General features: G+C 38.8%; 1 protein-coding gene across 1 annotated transcript in view; it reads right to left on the bottom strand.

The window, feature by feature from the left end:
- Positions 1-16441, bottom strand: part of nol10 (nucleolar protein 10) — a 57506-nt gene that overhangs the window by 16331 nt on the left and 24734 nt on the right. The window contains exons 7-12 of the mRNA XM_043677888.1: positions 14945-15010; positions 13842-13902; positions 13662-13747; positions 10139-10217; positions 6329-6478; positions 3875-3941 (exon numbers count right to left, since the gene is read on the bottom strand). Coding sequence (XP_043533823.1) covers positions 3875-3941; positions 6329-6478; positions 10139-10217; positions 13662-13747; positions 13842-13902; positions 14945-15010 — 509 coding nt within the window. The remainder of the gene's footprint in view (positions 1-3874; positions 3942-6328; positions 6479-10138; positions 10218-13661; positions 13748-13841; positions 13903-14944; positions 15011-16441) is intronic.

The raw sequence follows: 16441 nt of genomic DNA, 5'->3' as shown, positions 1-16441 counted from the left end.
ACTACAGCTCAACATCAAAGTTAAAAAAAATGAAAACAGCTTTTCACAGATTTAATTTTAATTTTTGTTTTAAGATCGGGAGTGAGCATTTTCCACCTAAACCTCCCATTTCCAGTTTAAATTGCTTAGATTTAAATGCTACTATTTTTAAAGCAAAGGTATACAACCTGCAGGACAGAAAAGGGTAGATGATCAAAAAAGAATTCTTTTACTATATCAGCCTATCATAACGTAGAATGGTTTTATCAGACTTGGATAAATGTTACTATATCAGGAAAGGATCAATTCAATAAAGCAATTGAGAATAATTGATGAGCATCAGTACTTGTGCACTTTGGATTTAATACATTCCATTTGAACCAATAGCGTAGATAATGTAAATATATAAATATACAACAACATAAGATCTTCTGGAGGCAGTAAATTATTTTTAAAATTGAGTTAATAATTTCATTCATATTGGTACCAGGAGTATCCTGGTACATCATATTAGTACCAGGTGTATTGTATTCTGTTCCTATTGAATAATTTCACTGGGTTGGACATAAGCACAGTGTGGAGGATGGCCACATCTAAGGATTTGCTATACAGGGATGTAATCTGCACAAAGAGTAAAGCAGTGTGCTCAAAGGCCAGTTCAAGGATGCCGTTCAAAAGGCACATTGAAGTCCTCAGCGTCAATTATGACAATTAGGAAACTCTAGCTGATGATTGATGCAGGTAACACCACCAGGAATTTAGGTAGGAATTTGTCACTGATGAAATGTGGTTTCAAAAACTCCAACGCAAGAACCAGTTCTGCAAACACACAAAAGGAGGATCATTCCTTGCCACCAGCAAGGAATAACTTCGTGTGTGGCACTTGCGTAAATTTTGCCTTTTCAGCACTGGTTTATTCAGTCATCAAAATAAGTGCAGAATATATCATCTGAGTTCAAACCCTCTGTTTAGGAGCATTTTCATTTCTTGCAAATGAAAGGATGCTAACAATTAGGATTTCAAAATTTACATTTGAATGCAAACTACAAGAATGATATGCTCATTTACGCATTGGCAACAGCTAAACTCAAGATCCAAAAGTTTACAACTACAATACTGCTATGTTATTCTTGACTCCAAGTCCCAGATAGGCAAAACCAGGATCATAACAACCTAAAAACTTTGAGGTTCATAAGGAGGTGTTAGCAATTCTGGAAAGTATGAAAATAAATAAGTCCCGTGGGCTGGATGGGATTTATTCTAGGATTGTCTGGGAAGCTAGGGAGGAGATTGCAGAGCCTTTGGCTTTGATATTTATGCCGTCAATATCTACAGGAATAGTGCCAGAAGACTGGAGGATAGTAAATGTCCCCTATAGACCAGTGAGCCGTACTTCAGTTGTGGGTAAAGTATCGGAAAGGATTATAAGAGATAGGATTTATGATCATCTAGAAAGGAATCATTTGATTAGGGATAGTCAACATGGCTTTGGTAAGGAAAAAAGAAAAAAGCTGAGATTTTCCAGCATTCTCTCTTTTGGCTTTGGGAAGGGTATGTCATGCCTCACAAACTTTACTGAGTTCTTTGAGGAGGTGACCAAACAGGTGGATGAGGGTAAAGCGGTTGATTTGGTATGTATGATTTCAGTAAAGCGTGAGATAAAAGGTTAACTACGATTGGTTATTGCAGAAAATCCAAAGGCACGGGATTGAGGGTGATATAGAGGTTTGAATCAGAAATTGGCTAGCTTAAAGACGACCAAGGGTGGTGGTTGATGGGAAATATTCATCATGGAGTTCAGTTATAGTGGTGTACCACAAGGATCTGTTTTGGAGCAAATGCTAGTTGTCATTTTTATAAATGACTTGGATGAGGGTTGGGTTAGTAAATTTGCGGATTACACGAAAGTCGGTGGAATTGAGGACAGGGTGGAAGGATGTGGCAGGTTACAGAGGGACCTGTAGCCGCAGAGCTGGGCTGAGAGGTGGCAAATGGAGTTTAATGTGGAAAAGTGTGTGGTGATTCACTTTGGAAGGAGTAACAGGAAGAGAGAGTACTGGCCTAATGGTAAGATTATTGGTAGTGTGCATGAGCAGAAAGATCTCGGGTGTCCATGTGCATAGATTTCTGAAAATTGATTGTTAAGAAGGCATACGGTGTGTTAGTTTCGGAGCCAGAAGTTAATGTTGCAGCTGTACAAAACTCTAGTGCGGCTGCACTTGTCAGTATTGCATCTAGTTCTGTTTGCCACATTATAGGAAGGACGTGGAAGCACTGGAAAGGGAGCAGAGGAGATTTTTTTTTAGATTAGATTAGATTAGATTAGATTACTTACAGTGTGGAATGTCAGTATTGCATCTAGTTCTGTTTGCCACATTATAGGAAGGACGTGGAAGCACTGGAAAGGGAGCAGAGGAGATTTATTAGGACGTTGCCTGGTATAGAGGGAAGGTCTTATGAGAAAGACTGAAGGATTTGAGGCTGTTTTTGTTACAGAAAAGAAGGTTAGTAGGTGACTGAAGAAAGACATACAAGATGATCAGAGGATTAGATAGGGTAGATAGTGAGAGCCTTTTTCCTCAAATGGTGATGGCTAGCACGAAGGGACATAGCTTTAAATTAAGGGTTGACAGATATAGGACAGATGTCGCACGGTGGCTCAGTGGTTAGCACTGCTGCCTCACAGCGTCAGAGAACCGGATTTAATGTGTGGAGTTTGCACATTCTCCTCGTGTCTGCGTGGGTTTCCTCCGGGTGCTCTGGTTTCCTCCCACAATCCAAAGATGTGCAGGTCAGGTGAATTGGCCACGCTAAATTGTCCATAGTGTTAGGTGAAGGGCTAAATGTAGGGGAATCGGTCTGGGTGGGTTGCGCTTCGGCGGGTCGGTGTGGACTTGTTGGGCCGAAGGGCCTGTTTCCACACTAAGTAATCTAATCTAACGTCAGAAGGAGGTTCTTTACTCAAAGTAGTAAGGGTGTGGAATGCCCTGCCTGCAACAGTTATAGACTCACCAACTTTAATGGCATTTAAATGGTCATTCGATAAATATTTAAATGATAATGGAACAGTGTAGGTTAGATGGGCTGCAGATTGGTTTCACAGGTCAGCGCAACATCAAGGGCTGAAGGGCCTGTGCTGCATTATGTAGTTCTATACAAAATGATAGAATTCCTTGCATAAGATGTTGCTTTAGTAAAATAGGTAGTTACGAAGTCGTTTTGAGGTTGTACAAGATGTTGATGAGGCCTCTTCTGGAGTAGTGTGTGCAGCTCCGAACGCCCTGTTATAGGAAGGGTATTATTAAACTGGAAAGGGTTCAGAAAAAATCTACCAAGATTTTACCAGGGATGGAAGGTTTGAGATATAAAAACAGACTGGAAAAACTAGGACATTTTCCCACTGAAGACTAGGAGGCTAAAAGTGTGACCTTATTGAGCTTTATAAAATCATGAGGGGCACAGGATAAAGTAAATGGCTAGGATTTTTTCTTTAGGGTGGGGGAGTTAAAAACTAGGGGCCACATTTTTAAGGTGAGAGGAGAATGATGTAAAAAGCATCATTAGGGTAAATTCAGGAATAAGAAATGTTTGGAAGGATATGGGCCAAGTGCAGGCAGGTGGGACTAATTTAGTTTGGGAATATGGTCGACATGGACTGGTTGGATCAAAGGGTCAGTTTCCATGTTGTATGACTCTAAGAGAAGAGTTAAACACAAAAATATTAATACTGAAAATCCTTAATTACTTAACAAGCTCCTTGGGCAGTCTGATGTTTCAGAGTTTCATGCAAAAAAGACAAGATACTGAAATAGTGGATTTTATTCAGAGGCATTACAATGATGAAGGACATGCATTTGTACCACCATTCTAATGTGCAAAGTAATTTCGCACTTACCCGAGTTTGGATAAATGCACAGGTCATTAATTTCATGCTCTGTTTCAATCGAGGTGAACATTTTCCCCTTTAAAAAAAGATGCAATTATGGTCACTAAAATTTCTTAGCCTCGGTATTTCTTAGTCTCATTTCAGCATTCCCACTCCTGGGCACTATATTTCTAGATTTCACCAACTTCACCACCATACCACACTCCGCACCCACCCCTGTTTATCTTAATCTATTTTTCTTAATTTGCTGCTACCAGTAATATTAAGAGGATTGCACTTCGTGGAGATGCCCACACAATTTCTGTTGTTTGCAGATCTGAGCTTTTGCAAAATTGCCAATCAACGTGAAATTATGGTAAATGTTGCCCATTTATAAACTAAGTGTTCATATTTGGGAGAGATTGCAGATGGTAGAATCTGTCTATCTCACATCAAATCAGTGTGATGACTCTCTTTTGCTTTGAGTCTGAATCAACATTTTATATAAAGTACATACTAAGCAATCACATTTCAGCACTGCCCAACATGCAAGAAAAACAAACACCATAAACGATCACTTTTTCCTGCATTTCTGTAATGTTTATGTTCACTCTTCATATCATATGGTTCAATTGTATTTTTCATTCTACATTTTCCTATCAATTTTCTCCAGGTTCCAGAATCAACTGCTCATTTCTGGGATTCAGTTACATTGAAATTAAGGTCTCTCTGGTACCTCACCACTGCAGCTTGCTAAGGAATATTGATAAATTGTTCAACTTTGGGGACACCACTGCAGGCCCACAGATGAGCATTTCTTGTGCAGACCAATGGCTAGTGGCAGGGTTAGAAATCTTATCTGGAGAGCGCTGGAATTTCTCCTGACTCAGACAGAAATCTTGGAGTACAAAGGATGTTACCCAAGACAGACAGTCAATGTATCCCCTCTTGCACAAGTAGATTTTGAGAGGTGGTCAAAGGCAAACTTTTCAGGTTTTACATCTCTCCTTAGAAATTTATTGACTTCTTATGAATTGGGAGTGTCGAAATTGTGATGGTTAATGCAATCTGGGTTTTTAAAAAATTTGTTCATGGGGTGAGGTGACGGCATCACTGGCTAGGCCAGCAATTATTGCTCATTCCGATTTTGTTGGAGCACAGTTCACAGCTTCGACCCACATTGCAGTGGGTCTGGAGTCATATGTAGGTCAGATCAGGTAAGGACGACAATTTCCTTTCCTACAGGATATTAGTAAACCAGATGGGTTTTTAAGCCAATCAACAGCAGTTACATGGTCACCATCAGGCTAGGTCTGCATTCAAGATTGTTATTGAATTCCATTTTCATCACATGCCATGGTAGGATTTAAATGCATGTCACCAGAAAACCAGCCTGGAGTTTAGGATTGAGAGATAAGTGACATTAACACGATGCCACCACCTTCCCATTTGAAACAGAACGCGGCCCAATTGTTCTTCTTTAGTTTGATATCTCCTTTGTTCTTTTCTTCCATAACGTGGATAGTGGAACCAAATATAACCCTATCAGGGCCCTGGTTATGACTATATGCATTGCACAAACATGGCAACAAACTGGTGCATTTTTGATCTAACTGGTTTAATCGGTAGAAAAACTATTTATTGTGGCACTTTGCCCTTAGTTTCATAGGAACATTTAACTGACACTGCACTGCTATCTTACTCCTAAACACAACTTGGCCACATACCATAACCTCACTGCATTGCAGTTGACAGAATGGAACTTCTGCAGTAGCTATGTTCTTGGTGGTTGGTGGCAGTTGCTGAGTGGTTGGTATTGAACTCTGCATATAAACATCACCAGGTAATGCTCTCCAGAAACAACAACCCAAAGTCTGGAGTTTCCTCAGCATCCAGTGACATCTGCTTTCTGTTGCTGAAAATTTGAAAAGGCCTTCAAATCTACTGCCACATATAAAGCGAGCATGTCACAATCTCTTTATATGTGACTTTAGCAAAATTGCAATTAGAAGTGTGTGAATCAATGTATTGAGGGATTTAATTATTTAGAAGAAAAATCCTATCAGGATACAGAGAGAGTTAGAATAGTACTGCTAACATATGCAATCTGTTGAATGGCATATGATTTCAGTTTCTAGAATTACACTAAAACTCAGACTTTTTTCCCAGCAAACATAAAATCAGAAACAGAATCATTTGAAGCAATACATAGTTTGCAAGCCTTGAGTGGACTACACTAAACTGTGCACCAACTCTTATAGCAAATTAATTCAGAGTGTCTGGGCCATCGCAAACTGCATTGGTACCAAACATCATAATTGTGACTAGATTTCTGGTCAGACTCAGATACTGGGAGAAGACCTGCTGAGACATCAATACAAAAAAATTTGGAATGTGTTGTTGACTTGTAAATGCAGGTGGATTTCTGTGCCTTTGCAATCAACACCATCACTTCCTTTCTATTCAGGATACTTAATAGCCTACCGTATTCTGATTCCACATTTTTACAATCCTAGAATCTGCTGAAATGATCAAATCTAACTGCTCCTGGAATTCAATCGATTTAATTGGCAGTCCATAATGATGATCCTTGACAATCAGTGGGGAGCTTGAACGAAGATCATATAACAAAACCTAGTGTTGAAGATCAAAAGAGCAAGAGTTGATAAATGGTTAACTGAATTGCAATTCTGTCAACTTCATAAAATACAAACTTACTGCGTGGTCTCAAAAGAAACATTCAACAAATACTAATTAAATTTTAAAAAAATACAAGAGTGTCATGCTGGCAATACGACATTGATCATCCATCCTATGGTGTCCTAGAACTATTTCCTTGAACTACCACATTCCTGTATCAATAGTAATCCCACAGTGGCATAAAATCAATGGTCACCCCTGCCAAATCCCTACTTCCCCAAGAAATTAAGGGAGGATACTCAAGAACAGCTGTCCCATCATACCTGTGGCAAAGGTATTAGTCAAAGAAGGGAATTGATTCATGGGAGAAGCAGAGAAGAGTAGAGATAATGGACATTTTCAAGTTGACAGGCTGTGATGAGTGGAATATCGCACGGATCAGTGCTGGACTTCAGCTATTTACAATCTATATTAAGTACTTTTGAAGAGACATAGGATTACATTCAAGTTTGGTGATGATACAAGTTTAGATGGGAATGCAATCCAGGAGTCATCAAACAGGCTGCAAAGAGATATAGACAGGTTAAGTAGGTCAGACACAAGCTGGAAGATGGAATATTGTTACAATTGTAGTAAAAACGGATGATCGATCTTCAATTTCTCATTATCTAATTCTAATATCAGAAATCTTGATGGACAAGTGACCTTTTAAAAGAGGGCAAAACTGACTTAAAAGAGTTGCTGTGTCCCGTGATTAAGCTGAGCCAAGCTTAATGAAACAAATAGTAAATGAAGATAACATGTCTTTACCTTGTTATCTATACCAGACAACCTTTTACCTCTTCATCCCCAACCACATCTACTTTTTAAGATTATTTCATTTGTGTTTGATACTTTTTTTTTGGAGTTAGTGGGTAATAAAATTCCCCTTTGTTTCACTCAGAGAACACTTTGTAATTTGGCTATTTCATTTTGATTTAGTTAATTGTTTTTTAATTGAAGTGCGATAGCTGTGTGATATAAAGAAAATTAAACTTAAGAGTGTTCAAACCAGAGTGGGTAAGAAAGAGGGGAGACAATTTCTCCTCAATTTGTCACAGCAGAGTAATGTGGGGAAGTGAGGGTTACTTACCTTGTTCATTAGAATAGAAAAAGTAGAACATTTCATAAAGTCGTAATTGTTGACATTCAAAAGAACTCAGTGTACTAGTACAAAGAATATAGTTAACATGAAGAAACAGCAAGCAATTAGGAAAGTAAACGTAGGTCTTTTTTGCAAAGCATCAATTTTAAAAGAAGTATATATTTGTATCAGAAGTAAAAATTGGCCTCTGGATTAGAATGTTGGCCTGTGATTAGGGAACAAGTAAACTAGATCTATATTCTCTGGAGGTGAGAAGAATAAGAGATGATCTTATTGAAACACACAAGATTCTGAAATGGCTTGATAGAGTAGATATCTTTTGCCCTAGCTAGGGAGAGGTCTTTTGCCCTAGCTAGGGAATCTAGAATAAAGAGGCACAGTCTAGGAATAAGGACCCAATTATTTAAAATTGAAATGAGGTGCAACTTCTTCACTCAAATGATTGTGGATCGTTCATTGATTAGTATATTTAAGGCTAAGGACTGATTGATAGGACTCTTAAGGGATCAAGGAATATATGGAACGGTTGTTTTTTTTAAAATTCTTACATGGGATGTGGGCATTGGCAACGTGACCAGCACTTCCAGTCCAAACCCAAATGTCTTTGAACCAAGTGGTTTGCCAGGCCAAATAAGAGTCAACCACATTTAGACTAAGACTAGGTAAGAATAATTTAGTGAATCAGATGAGATTTTATACAGTAAACAATAGTTACATGGTTATCATTATTAGACAAGTTACCTAGACTAGCAAATGCTCCCCAAAACGCTAGCCGGGATCTCTGGATTATTAGTTGAGTACTATGCCACTGCCTTCCCCATATGAAATGGTTAAGCAGGTTCAATGGGCTGAATGGCTGCTCTAGCTTCTGTTTATGAAAATAATAATGGAATTGTTAGCAAGCAACCCAAAACAAAGATATCGATGAGACTTGCAAAAGATAATAGGGGTTAAGGGCGATTCCTCAAGGAACTCCTGTAGTGATGGCAAGCCTCTGACAAGCACAACCATTAATATACTTTCAACCAATGAAGATATTTCCCTTTGACTTTACCAACTTTACTGTGATTTCGTGGTGCACCTTTTGCATAAATGCTTCCCTAACAGCAACAGCATTACTATCACAAGATAACAGGTTGAAATGGAGAAAAAGAAATTTGAAGAATGCTTTTCCAAAATTAATTTGTGTGACAGGCATGCTTCAGAAATCTTTTGAGAATAATGTAACCATGCTATCAATTTCAGGTCCAAATTTTTGCAGTTTAATAACTGTCAAGAGTGCATTTTATACTTGAACATATACAACACTTCAGATAGGAGAAAGTGAGGACTGCAGATGCTGGAGATCAGAGCTGAAAATGTGTTGCTGGAAAAGCGCAGCAGGTCAGGCAGCATCCAAGGAACAGGAGAATCGACGTTTCGGGCATAAGCCCTTCTTCAGGGTTTATGCCCGAAACGTCGATTCTCCTGTTCCTTGGATGCTGCCTGACCTGCTGCGCTTTTCCAGCAACACATTTTCCACACTTCAGATAGCCAATATAAAGTGTGCTCCATTGATGAATGCCAGCTGAACGGACCAGTGATGTACTTCAGGACTCTACTTAGAGTGGACTTGTACTGAATCTTTGGAAAATGAAATCCTTCTAGGGTCACATTCCTCAGGAATTTAGTACAACATAGCATAACACAGGAGACTGTCATTGTAAACATCGCAAAAGACAAACAATATGTTGTCAAATAATATTGGCTACAGCTGTAACAGTCAGTTCAGTACTTGCTGCTTAGCTGATCGGAAAAATATTCCTGTGAAGCAGAATAGGCACAATATAGTAAAACGAAAATCATTTTAAGTGCATAAACAAATAATTTAATTTCTAACTTTCTGAATTTTTTTTCAATTATTCAGAAGAAGAGACATCAAGAATAATTCCATTGATGGTGTGGTAATATGACAATAGCAATTAAGTGGGAGCATCAATTATTTTGTAAATTTGCCTTACACATAATGCTTACACCTATACTAATCAGCAACAATTTGGTTGCATTTGCACTGATGCTAAGTGGTTTTGGATGCACATCAATGCAGAAATGACAGCATAACAGACTACCCCGGACACTAAATTCCTGAGGAATCCTATCTGGATGGATCTGAATTTCTAGAGAATGCAGTACAAATCCAGTCTGACTAATTCTAAAACAATCCACTGGTTCCATTCAGACTACATGTTATAAATGGTGCACACTTCTCATGAAAGATAATCACTATTCCAACTATGAAGTCATTGTTGCAATGAAAGGAGGAAGAGAGCAAAAAAAAAAGGAGTGGGGAAAAATAACTTTATAATGAAAATGAAATTATTACACAAAAAAGTATGAAGAATTAATCCTTCTACAAAAAATACAAGGTTATGAATTTCTCATGTTACGTTATGAAGCTACTGTTTCTTAAATTAAAGAAAGGCTAAATGCAATAACTCAGTAGAAATGTCATATCTAGATACAATACTCACTTGCCCTGTTGTAGTGCCAACAACCATATGCAGTGCTCCTTTAAACTTCAAAGCAGAAATAGAAGGCAAACCTTCGACTCTAACAGAAAATACAGATAAATTTCAAACAGGGCATTAATATACACTATTGGTAATAGTAGCGTTATCACCCTGCTTATTCGCCAAATTTCCCCAGACTGAAAAAAAATCAAAAATGTTGGAAATGCTCAACTATGGAGGAGGAGATGCTAACGTTTCAAGTCTCCGAGCAGAACAGAGCCTGAGGGGACTCAGGGTTTAAATCAATCTTACAACAAATTATAGTCTTGATGATTTGAAGAACGTCTTTACAGAGGCCTGTACATTTTTGTACACAATCACGTACAGGGTGATTTAAACGAATCTACATGTGCACAGCATCCTTCAGGTTGCTCTATGGCTAAGATTTACCTACAGATTTTGAAGTTCTGATGTCGGATACATCCCCATTGTGGCAAAAGTTCCTCTTAAGTAATTTGAAAGTATAACCATCTTTAGTCTAGTTTCTCAGGAGGGGACAGCTTATAGTATTAGTAGGATACGATCATTTTTGATATTCTTTTAATTCCAATAAATCAACATTGTCAGCCCTCATTAGGAAGGAGAAACAGAAATTATTCTTAAAATAAAACGAAGGTGTTCAATGGTCTGTACACAACTCTCAAAATTCAAAACGTACAAATTAGTGGAAATAGAATTGAACTGATGCACTCCATTGGGGGAGATTGTCAGAACTTGCAGACAGCCCTCGTTGTAGTTTGGAATCAAGATTTTTCATTCCATATTCTCTGTTGGGCTGTTGAAGAATCACAATTATTACAGTACAGAAGGCCATTCTTTAGGTCCACTGTTGCCAAAATGAATATTTCACCAAATGCCATTCTCCAGCTTTCTCCTTGTTTCTTGCATACTGCTCCTTTCCAAAAAATATCCAACTTCTTTAAGAATGCATCAGTTAAACTTGCCTCTACCAGATTCTCAGACAGTGCATTCCAGACATTAACTAATCAACACATGAAAAAGCTTTTGCTTTTGTTGCCAATTACTTTACTTGATGCACTCTTATACTTGATCCTTTCATGAATGAAAATAGTTTCTCCATACCTACTTAGCACAAATCCCCCCTGATTTTGAAAATATCTGGCAGATTTCATGTTAGGCTTTCCTTCTCTAAGAAGAACAATCCTAACTTCTGCAATCACAAATCAACACTGACATTCCTCAAACATAGAATCATTCTTGCAAACTGTCTTCAATGTCTTTGAATCATTCCTAAAGTGTCACCCAGAACTGGATTCACTACAACAGGTGAGGCCAAACTATATTGATACATGTCTAACAAAACCTCCTTGCCCTTGCACTCTGTGTGCCGGTCAATAAAGCATACAGCACCTTTAGATTTTATCAACTGTGCTCTCAATTTGGCTTGCCACTTCAATGACTTATGCAGATATTCATTTTGGTTGTTCTACTTCTGCATTACCTTTAGAATTGTACCCTTTTATCTATGTTGTTTCTCCATGTTCTTCCTCTCAAAATGAATCACCCGTATGTCTCACATTAAACTTAAATCTGCCACTGATCTGTTCATTCCACTAACTTGTTTATATTCTTCTGATGTACTCATTATCCTCCTCCTTTGTTTACAATGCTTCCAAGTTTTGTATTACCTTCAAATTTTGATTTGGAGATGCCGGTGTTGGACTGGGGTGTACAAAGTTAAAAATCACAACACCAGGTTATAGTCCAACAGGTTTAATTGGAAGCACACTAGCTTTCGGAGCGACGCTCCTTCATCAGGTGATAGTCTATCACTTGGTGAAGGAGCGTCGCTCCGAAAGCTAGTGTGCTTCCAATTAAGCCTGTTGGACTATAACCTGGTGGTGTGAGATTTTTAACTTCAAATTTTGAAATTGTGCCCTGTACTCCAAAGTTGAGGACATTAATTTACATCAGGAACAACAAGCATCCTAACACTGACTCTTGGGGAACTCCACTACAAACTTTGCTCCAGTCCAAAAAGCATCCATTAACCACTATTGTTTCCTATCATACAGGCAATTCTGTATCCATGCTGCTATTATCCAGTTTAGATTTAGATTAGATTAGATTAGATTACAGTGTGGAAACAGGCCCTTCGGCCCAACAAGTCCACACCGACCCGCCGAAGCGAAACCCACCCATACCCCTACATTTACCCCTTACCTAACACTACGGGCAATTTAGTATGGCCAATTCACCTAACCTGCACATTTTTGGACTGTGGGAGGAAACCGGAGCACCCGGAGGAAACCCACGCACATTTGTAACGCACATTTATTCACACGGCTACTAAATTTGTCTCAAATTATTATTTCTATAAGTTTTCTCACAAGAGAAGTTAAACTGACGGCCTGTAGCACAGGATTTATTGCACTGTGCATCAAGTGGAAGTACAGGTGACTTGATGACTACAGGGCCAACTGACTCCCCATCTCTATCAAAAAGGATCAAATACAAATTAGGAAATTAAATCAGTCCAGCAAGCTTCTCATCCAATGAGGAGCCTTACCACTAAAGTCCAACCACACCTGAAGCTGTCAAGCAGAGGCCAGTCTTATCTTGGGTGGTGAACAGTGTGATGAAGTTCCAGGTCACACAGCATGACAACCTCTACTGGGGTGTGGGATCCCAGGGTTGATCTTGCTGAAATGGAGTCCAAGGCTTGGGTGGTTATTCCCCATCTCTCACTCATGCCTCTAAATAGTGGCAAATTAAAAGGTCACCCTCCAACCTGGTTTCCTTGTTGGGAAAGCAACCGCTTTTCTCTGATGCTGAGAAGGCAGATGGCAGGTTGCCAATGAATCATTTTAATTGCTGCGGTGGTTTGCATCAGTCTTTACGATGGAAGATACTTTGAACATCCATTAATACCAAAAATATGAAACAGAAAGTACATGGCATCACCATCAATGGAGGGGCAGTAGAAAACAAACTAATGGGGCTAAAGGCTGATACATCTCCTGGTCCTAATGAGGTGCAGCCTAGGATCCTAAAAGAAGCAGATACAGGATAATGGCTGCACTGGGTGATTTTCCAAATATCCTTGGATCCTGGAGAACGGGAAAACTGCCAATGTGACACCCCCCATTCAAAAAGGGGAAGATACACTGCATCAACTATTTACGCTCTTTCAAAAACACATTTCAAAGTCCACCATCACCTCTGCTACCAAAGATTACAAGGGCAGCAGATGCATGAGAATATCAACACCACAGGTTCCCTCTGAGCAACATACCATCCTGAATTAAAAGTATATAACTACGCTTTCACTGTGGCTGGGTCAAAGTTCTAGCAGCCCTTTTTTAACAGCATTGAAAGTGTACACACAGCCCCACGGACTAGAGGTGTTCAGGGAGGTGCACCCGCACCTTCATGACAATTGGAAAATGTAATAGATGCTGAACTCGGCAACGAATCACACAAGTTATGAATGAATTAAAAATATACACATTGTATTGCTTACTCAGTGTCAGTTGTCACACTGCTCAGGGCACAATCAAGAATTCCGACTCGGTTTCTTGTACGTGGATCCCAACATTCCACTTTACCCTAAAATGGGCAGAATATTTCAAGAGATGAAATATATTTATTTAATGCACAGCATTCAAAAATAAATCAGGAAACTCAAGTGCCTTGTTATTACCTCAACTGTTCCAGCAGCAAACAGGTAGTGTGCAGGATTAATATCACAAACGTTGCTTTGTCTGAGAATATAAATAGTTGACATTAAAATGTATTTTAAAAACAGCACTTTGTCTGACATCTTGCTACCATATATTGTAATAAAATCATATTAAAATAAGAAAAAAAGAATGCTTTTAATGTTTCTGAAAAGCATCAATTATGTTCAGACAATAATCAACTTAATTTCAGTGATAGTTTGCCCACCATTTTTCAATTTCAATATCAGCATTCCACTTCCCTCCTAATTTAACCTTCAAAGTAGCAACCTTTGTTTAAAATAGAAAATGCATTTCTCTCTCCTTTTCACCTTCTAACATGTTCCCTATTTTTGTTGGGCAATGTTAAATTGTTCTTGCCATATTTTATACCAATTTTAGGAACTCAATACTGAATAGGAAAATGTTACTAGTCTGTTATATCCAAGAGTTCTGGTAATTATGCTTATGATGTAATGTAGTCATTTAATTCAAATTTCAACGTTTTTCTCCTTCCTCAGGCTCAACATGATTCAGATTCAGCATAATCTGCAAGGAAATAGCTCCACCTGGTGGCAGACTTACATGGTTCAAAAATTGAAATGTGTAATTTCTGTTTTAGTGTCCTGTCTGAGTCAAATTTCAACCTGAACATCTATTTTTATATCTTCGTTATCTCTAATCCTACTGTAATTCCTATCAAAACGTCTAACACATCCAGAGTCACTTTATTGACTTTGGTGGCCTTCATAAAACTAAATTACAAGATCCATCATATCCTCACTTCCTTCATCTTTGCAATTTGTGTGTGTTGCTACGCTCACCTAATCCTAATCAGTTTTATACCTAGTCTTTGAGCCATCTTTAGAAGCAGAATATTTAGTCATTTCAAACCAGGCCCTGGCACCATTTCCTTAAACGGAGTCTTCTTACATCCTTGTCCCTCTCCTGAGGTTCAACATCTTCAATCAGCAAACCTGTCCTTTCTCACATAATGGCTCAATATCCAATTATTTAGCTTTGTGAAACATTAAGACATTTAATTGTATTAAAACTTTATCACCATGCAGGTTGTTAAAATACTTACGAAGCATCCATCTGTAGGGAATTTAGGAATCGCCCCTGTTCCAAATTCAACCTGTAGATTTCAGAGCTGCAGGATACACAAGAGTGTAACAGCATTTAAAATAATTCACAAAAGGTCTCATTTTCAGATGTATTTAGTTCATTTCTATCAACAGCAATTTCTTTGCCATCCACTCGTGCCTTTAATGACAAATGCTATAGAGGCGTTCTTTTCATAATGATTACAGTTCAGGATAGGCCATTCAGCCCATTTCACCCAACGCTATTCATTAGTATTCTCCCTGTAATCTGGAACATTGATCCCTTAAACTAACTTTTGCATTCATCAATCCAGCCAGCCTATATCAGACTCTCAGGGAGCACATCCCAGTGCATTATTCGATGCATGAAGCTTTTTCTGATATCATTTTTGATTCTTCCGTTAATTACTTTAAATCTATGCACTCTTTTTTTCAAATCTTTCATGAGTGGGTACAGTTTCTCCTCATCTATTTTGTTCAGACATCTCAATCTCTAAAGAGGGTCAGAGATCTCTGGAATTCTCTTCCTGAAAAGGTGTTGGAAGCAGAATTCTTGTATATTTTAAAGACAGAAGTAAAAGATTCTTGTTAAACAAGGGATTGAAAGGTTATGAGGACTAGACAGAAATGTAGATTTGAGGTTACAGCCAAATCAGGCATGATAAGACAGGCTCAAGGAGATTAATGACTTATTCCTCCTGATCCTGATACGTATGTTTCTGTTTTGAATCTCTCTGCTAGATTTCCTCTTAGACTTCACTTCTCTAAGGAAAACTGTCCCAACATCTCTAGCTTACTTTCATCACTGAAGATCCTTATCTCAGGACCATTCTCTGAAATCTCTTCTGCACATTCTCCAATGCCTTCATATCCTGGATACAAGTTTCTCGCTGAGTTGGAAGGTTTCTTTTCAGACATTTTGTCACCATACTAGGTAACATCATCAGTGAACCTCCGGTGAAGCACTGGTCCACTTTTTATTTGTGTTTAGGTTTCCTTGGGTTGGTGATGCCATTTCCTGTAGTGATGTCATTTCCTGTTCTTTTTCTCAGGAGGGTGGTAAATGGGATCCAAATCAATGTGTTTGGGAGAGCGTTCCGGTAGGAGTGCCATGCTTCTAGGAATTCTCGTGTGTCTGTTTGGCTTGTCCGAGGACTGGTGTTCCCAGTCAAAGTGGTGTCCTTTCTCATCTGTATGTAAAGATACTAGTGTGAGTGGGTCATGTCTTTTTGTGGCTAGATGATGTACATGTATCCTGGTGGCTAGGTTTTGATCTTCCGTAATTACACCGGCACCACTCCCCACCTCTTTCTCCGCTACATTGATGACTGCATTGGTGCCACCACGTGCTACCGCGAGGAGGTTGAGCAATTCATCAACTTCACCAACACATTCCACCCTGACCTTAAATTTACCTGGACCATCTCTGACACCTCCCTCCCCTTCCTGGACCTCTCCATCTCCATCAGTGACGACCG

Source organism: Chiloscyllium plagiosum, chromosome 3 (assembly GCF_004010195.1).
Source record: "Chiloscyllium plagiosum isolate BGI_BamShark_2017 chromosome 3, ASM401019v2, whole genome shotgun sequence".
NCBI lineage: Eukaryota > Metazoa > Chordata > Chondrichthyes > Orectolobiformes > Hemiscylliidae > Chiloscyllium > Chiloscyllium plagiosum.
The sequence above is the reverse complement of the archived record's forward strand: the minus strand, read 5'-3'. Positions and strand labels throughout refer to the sequence as shown.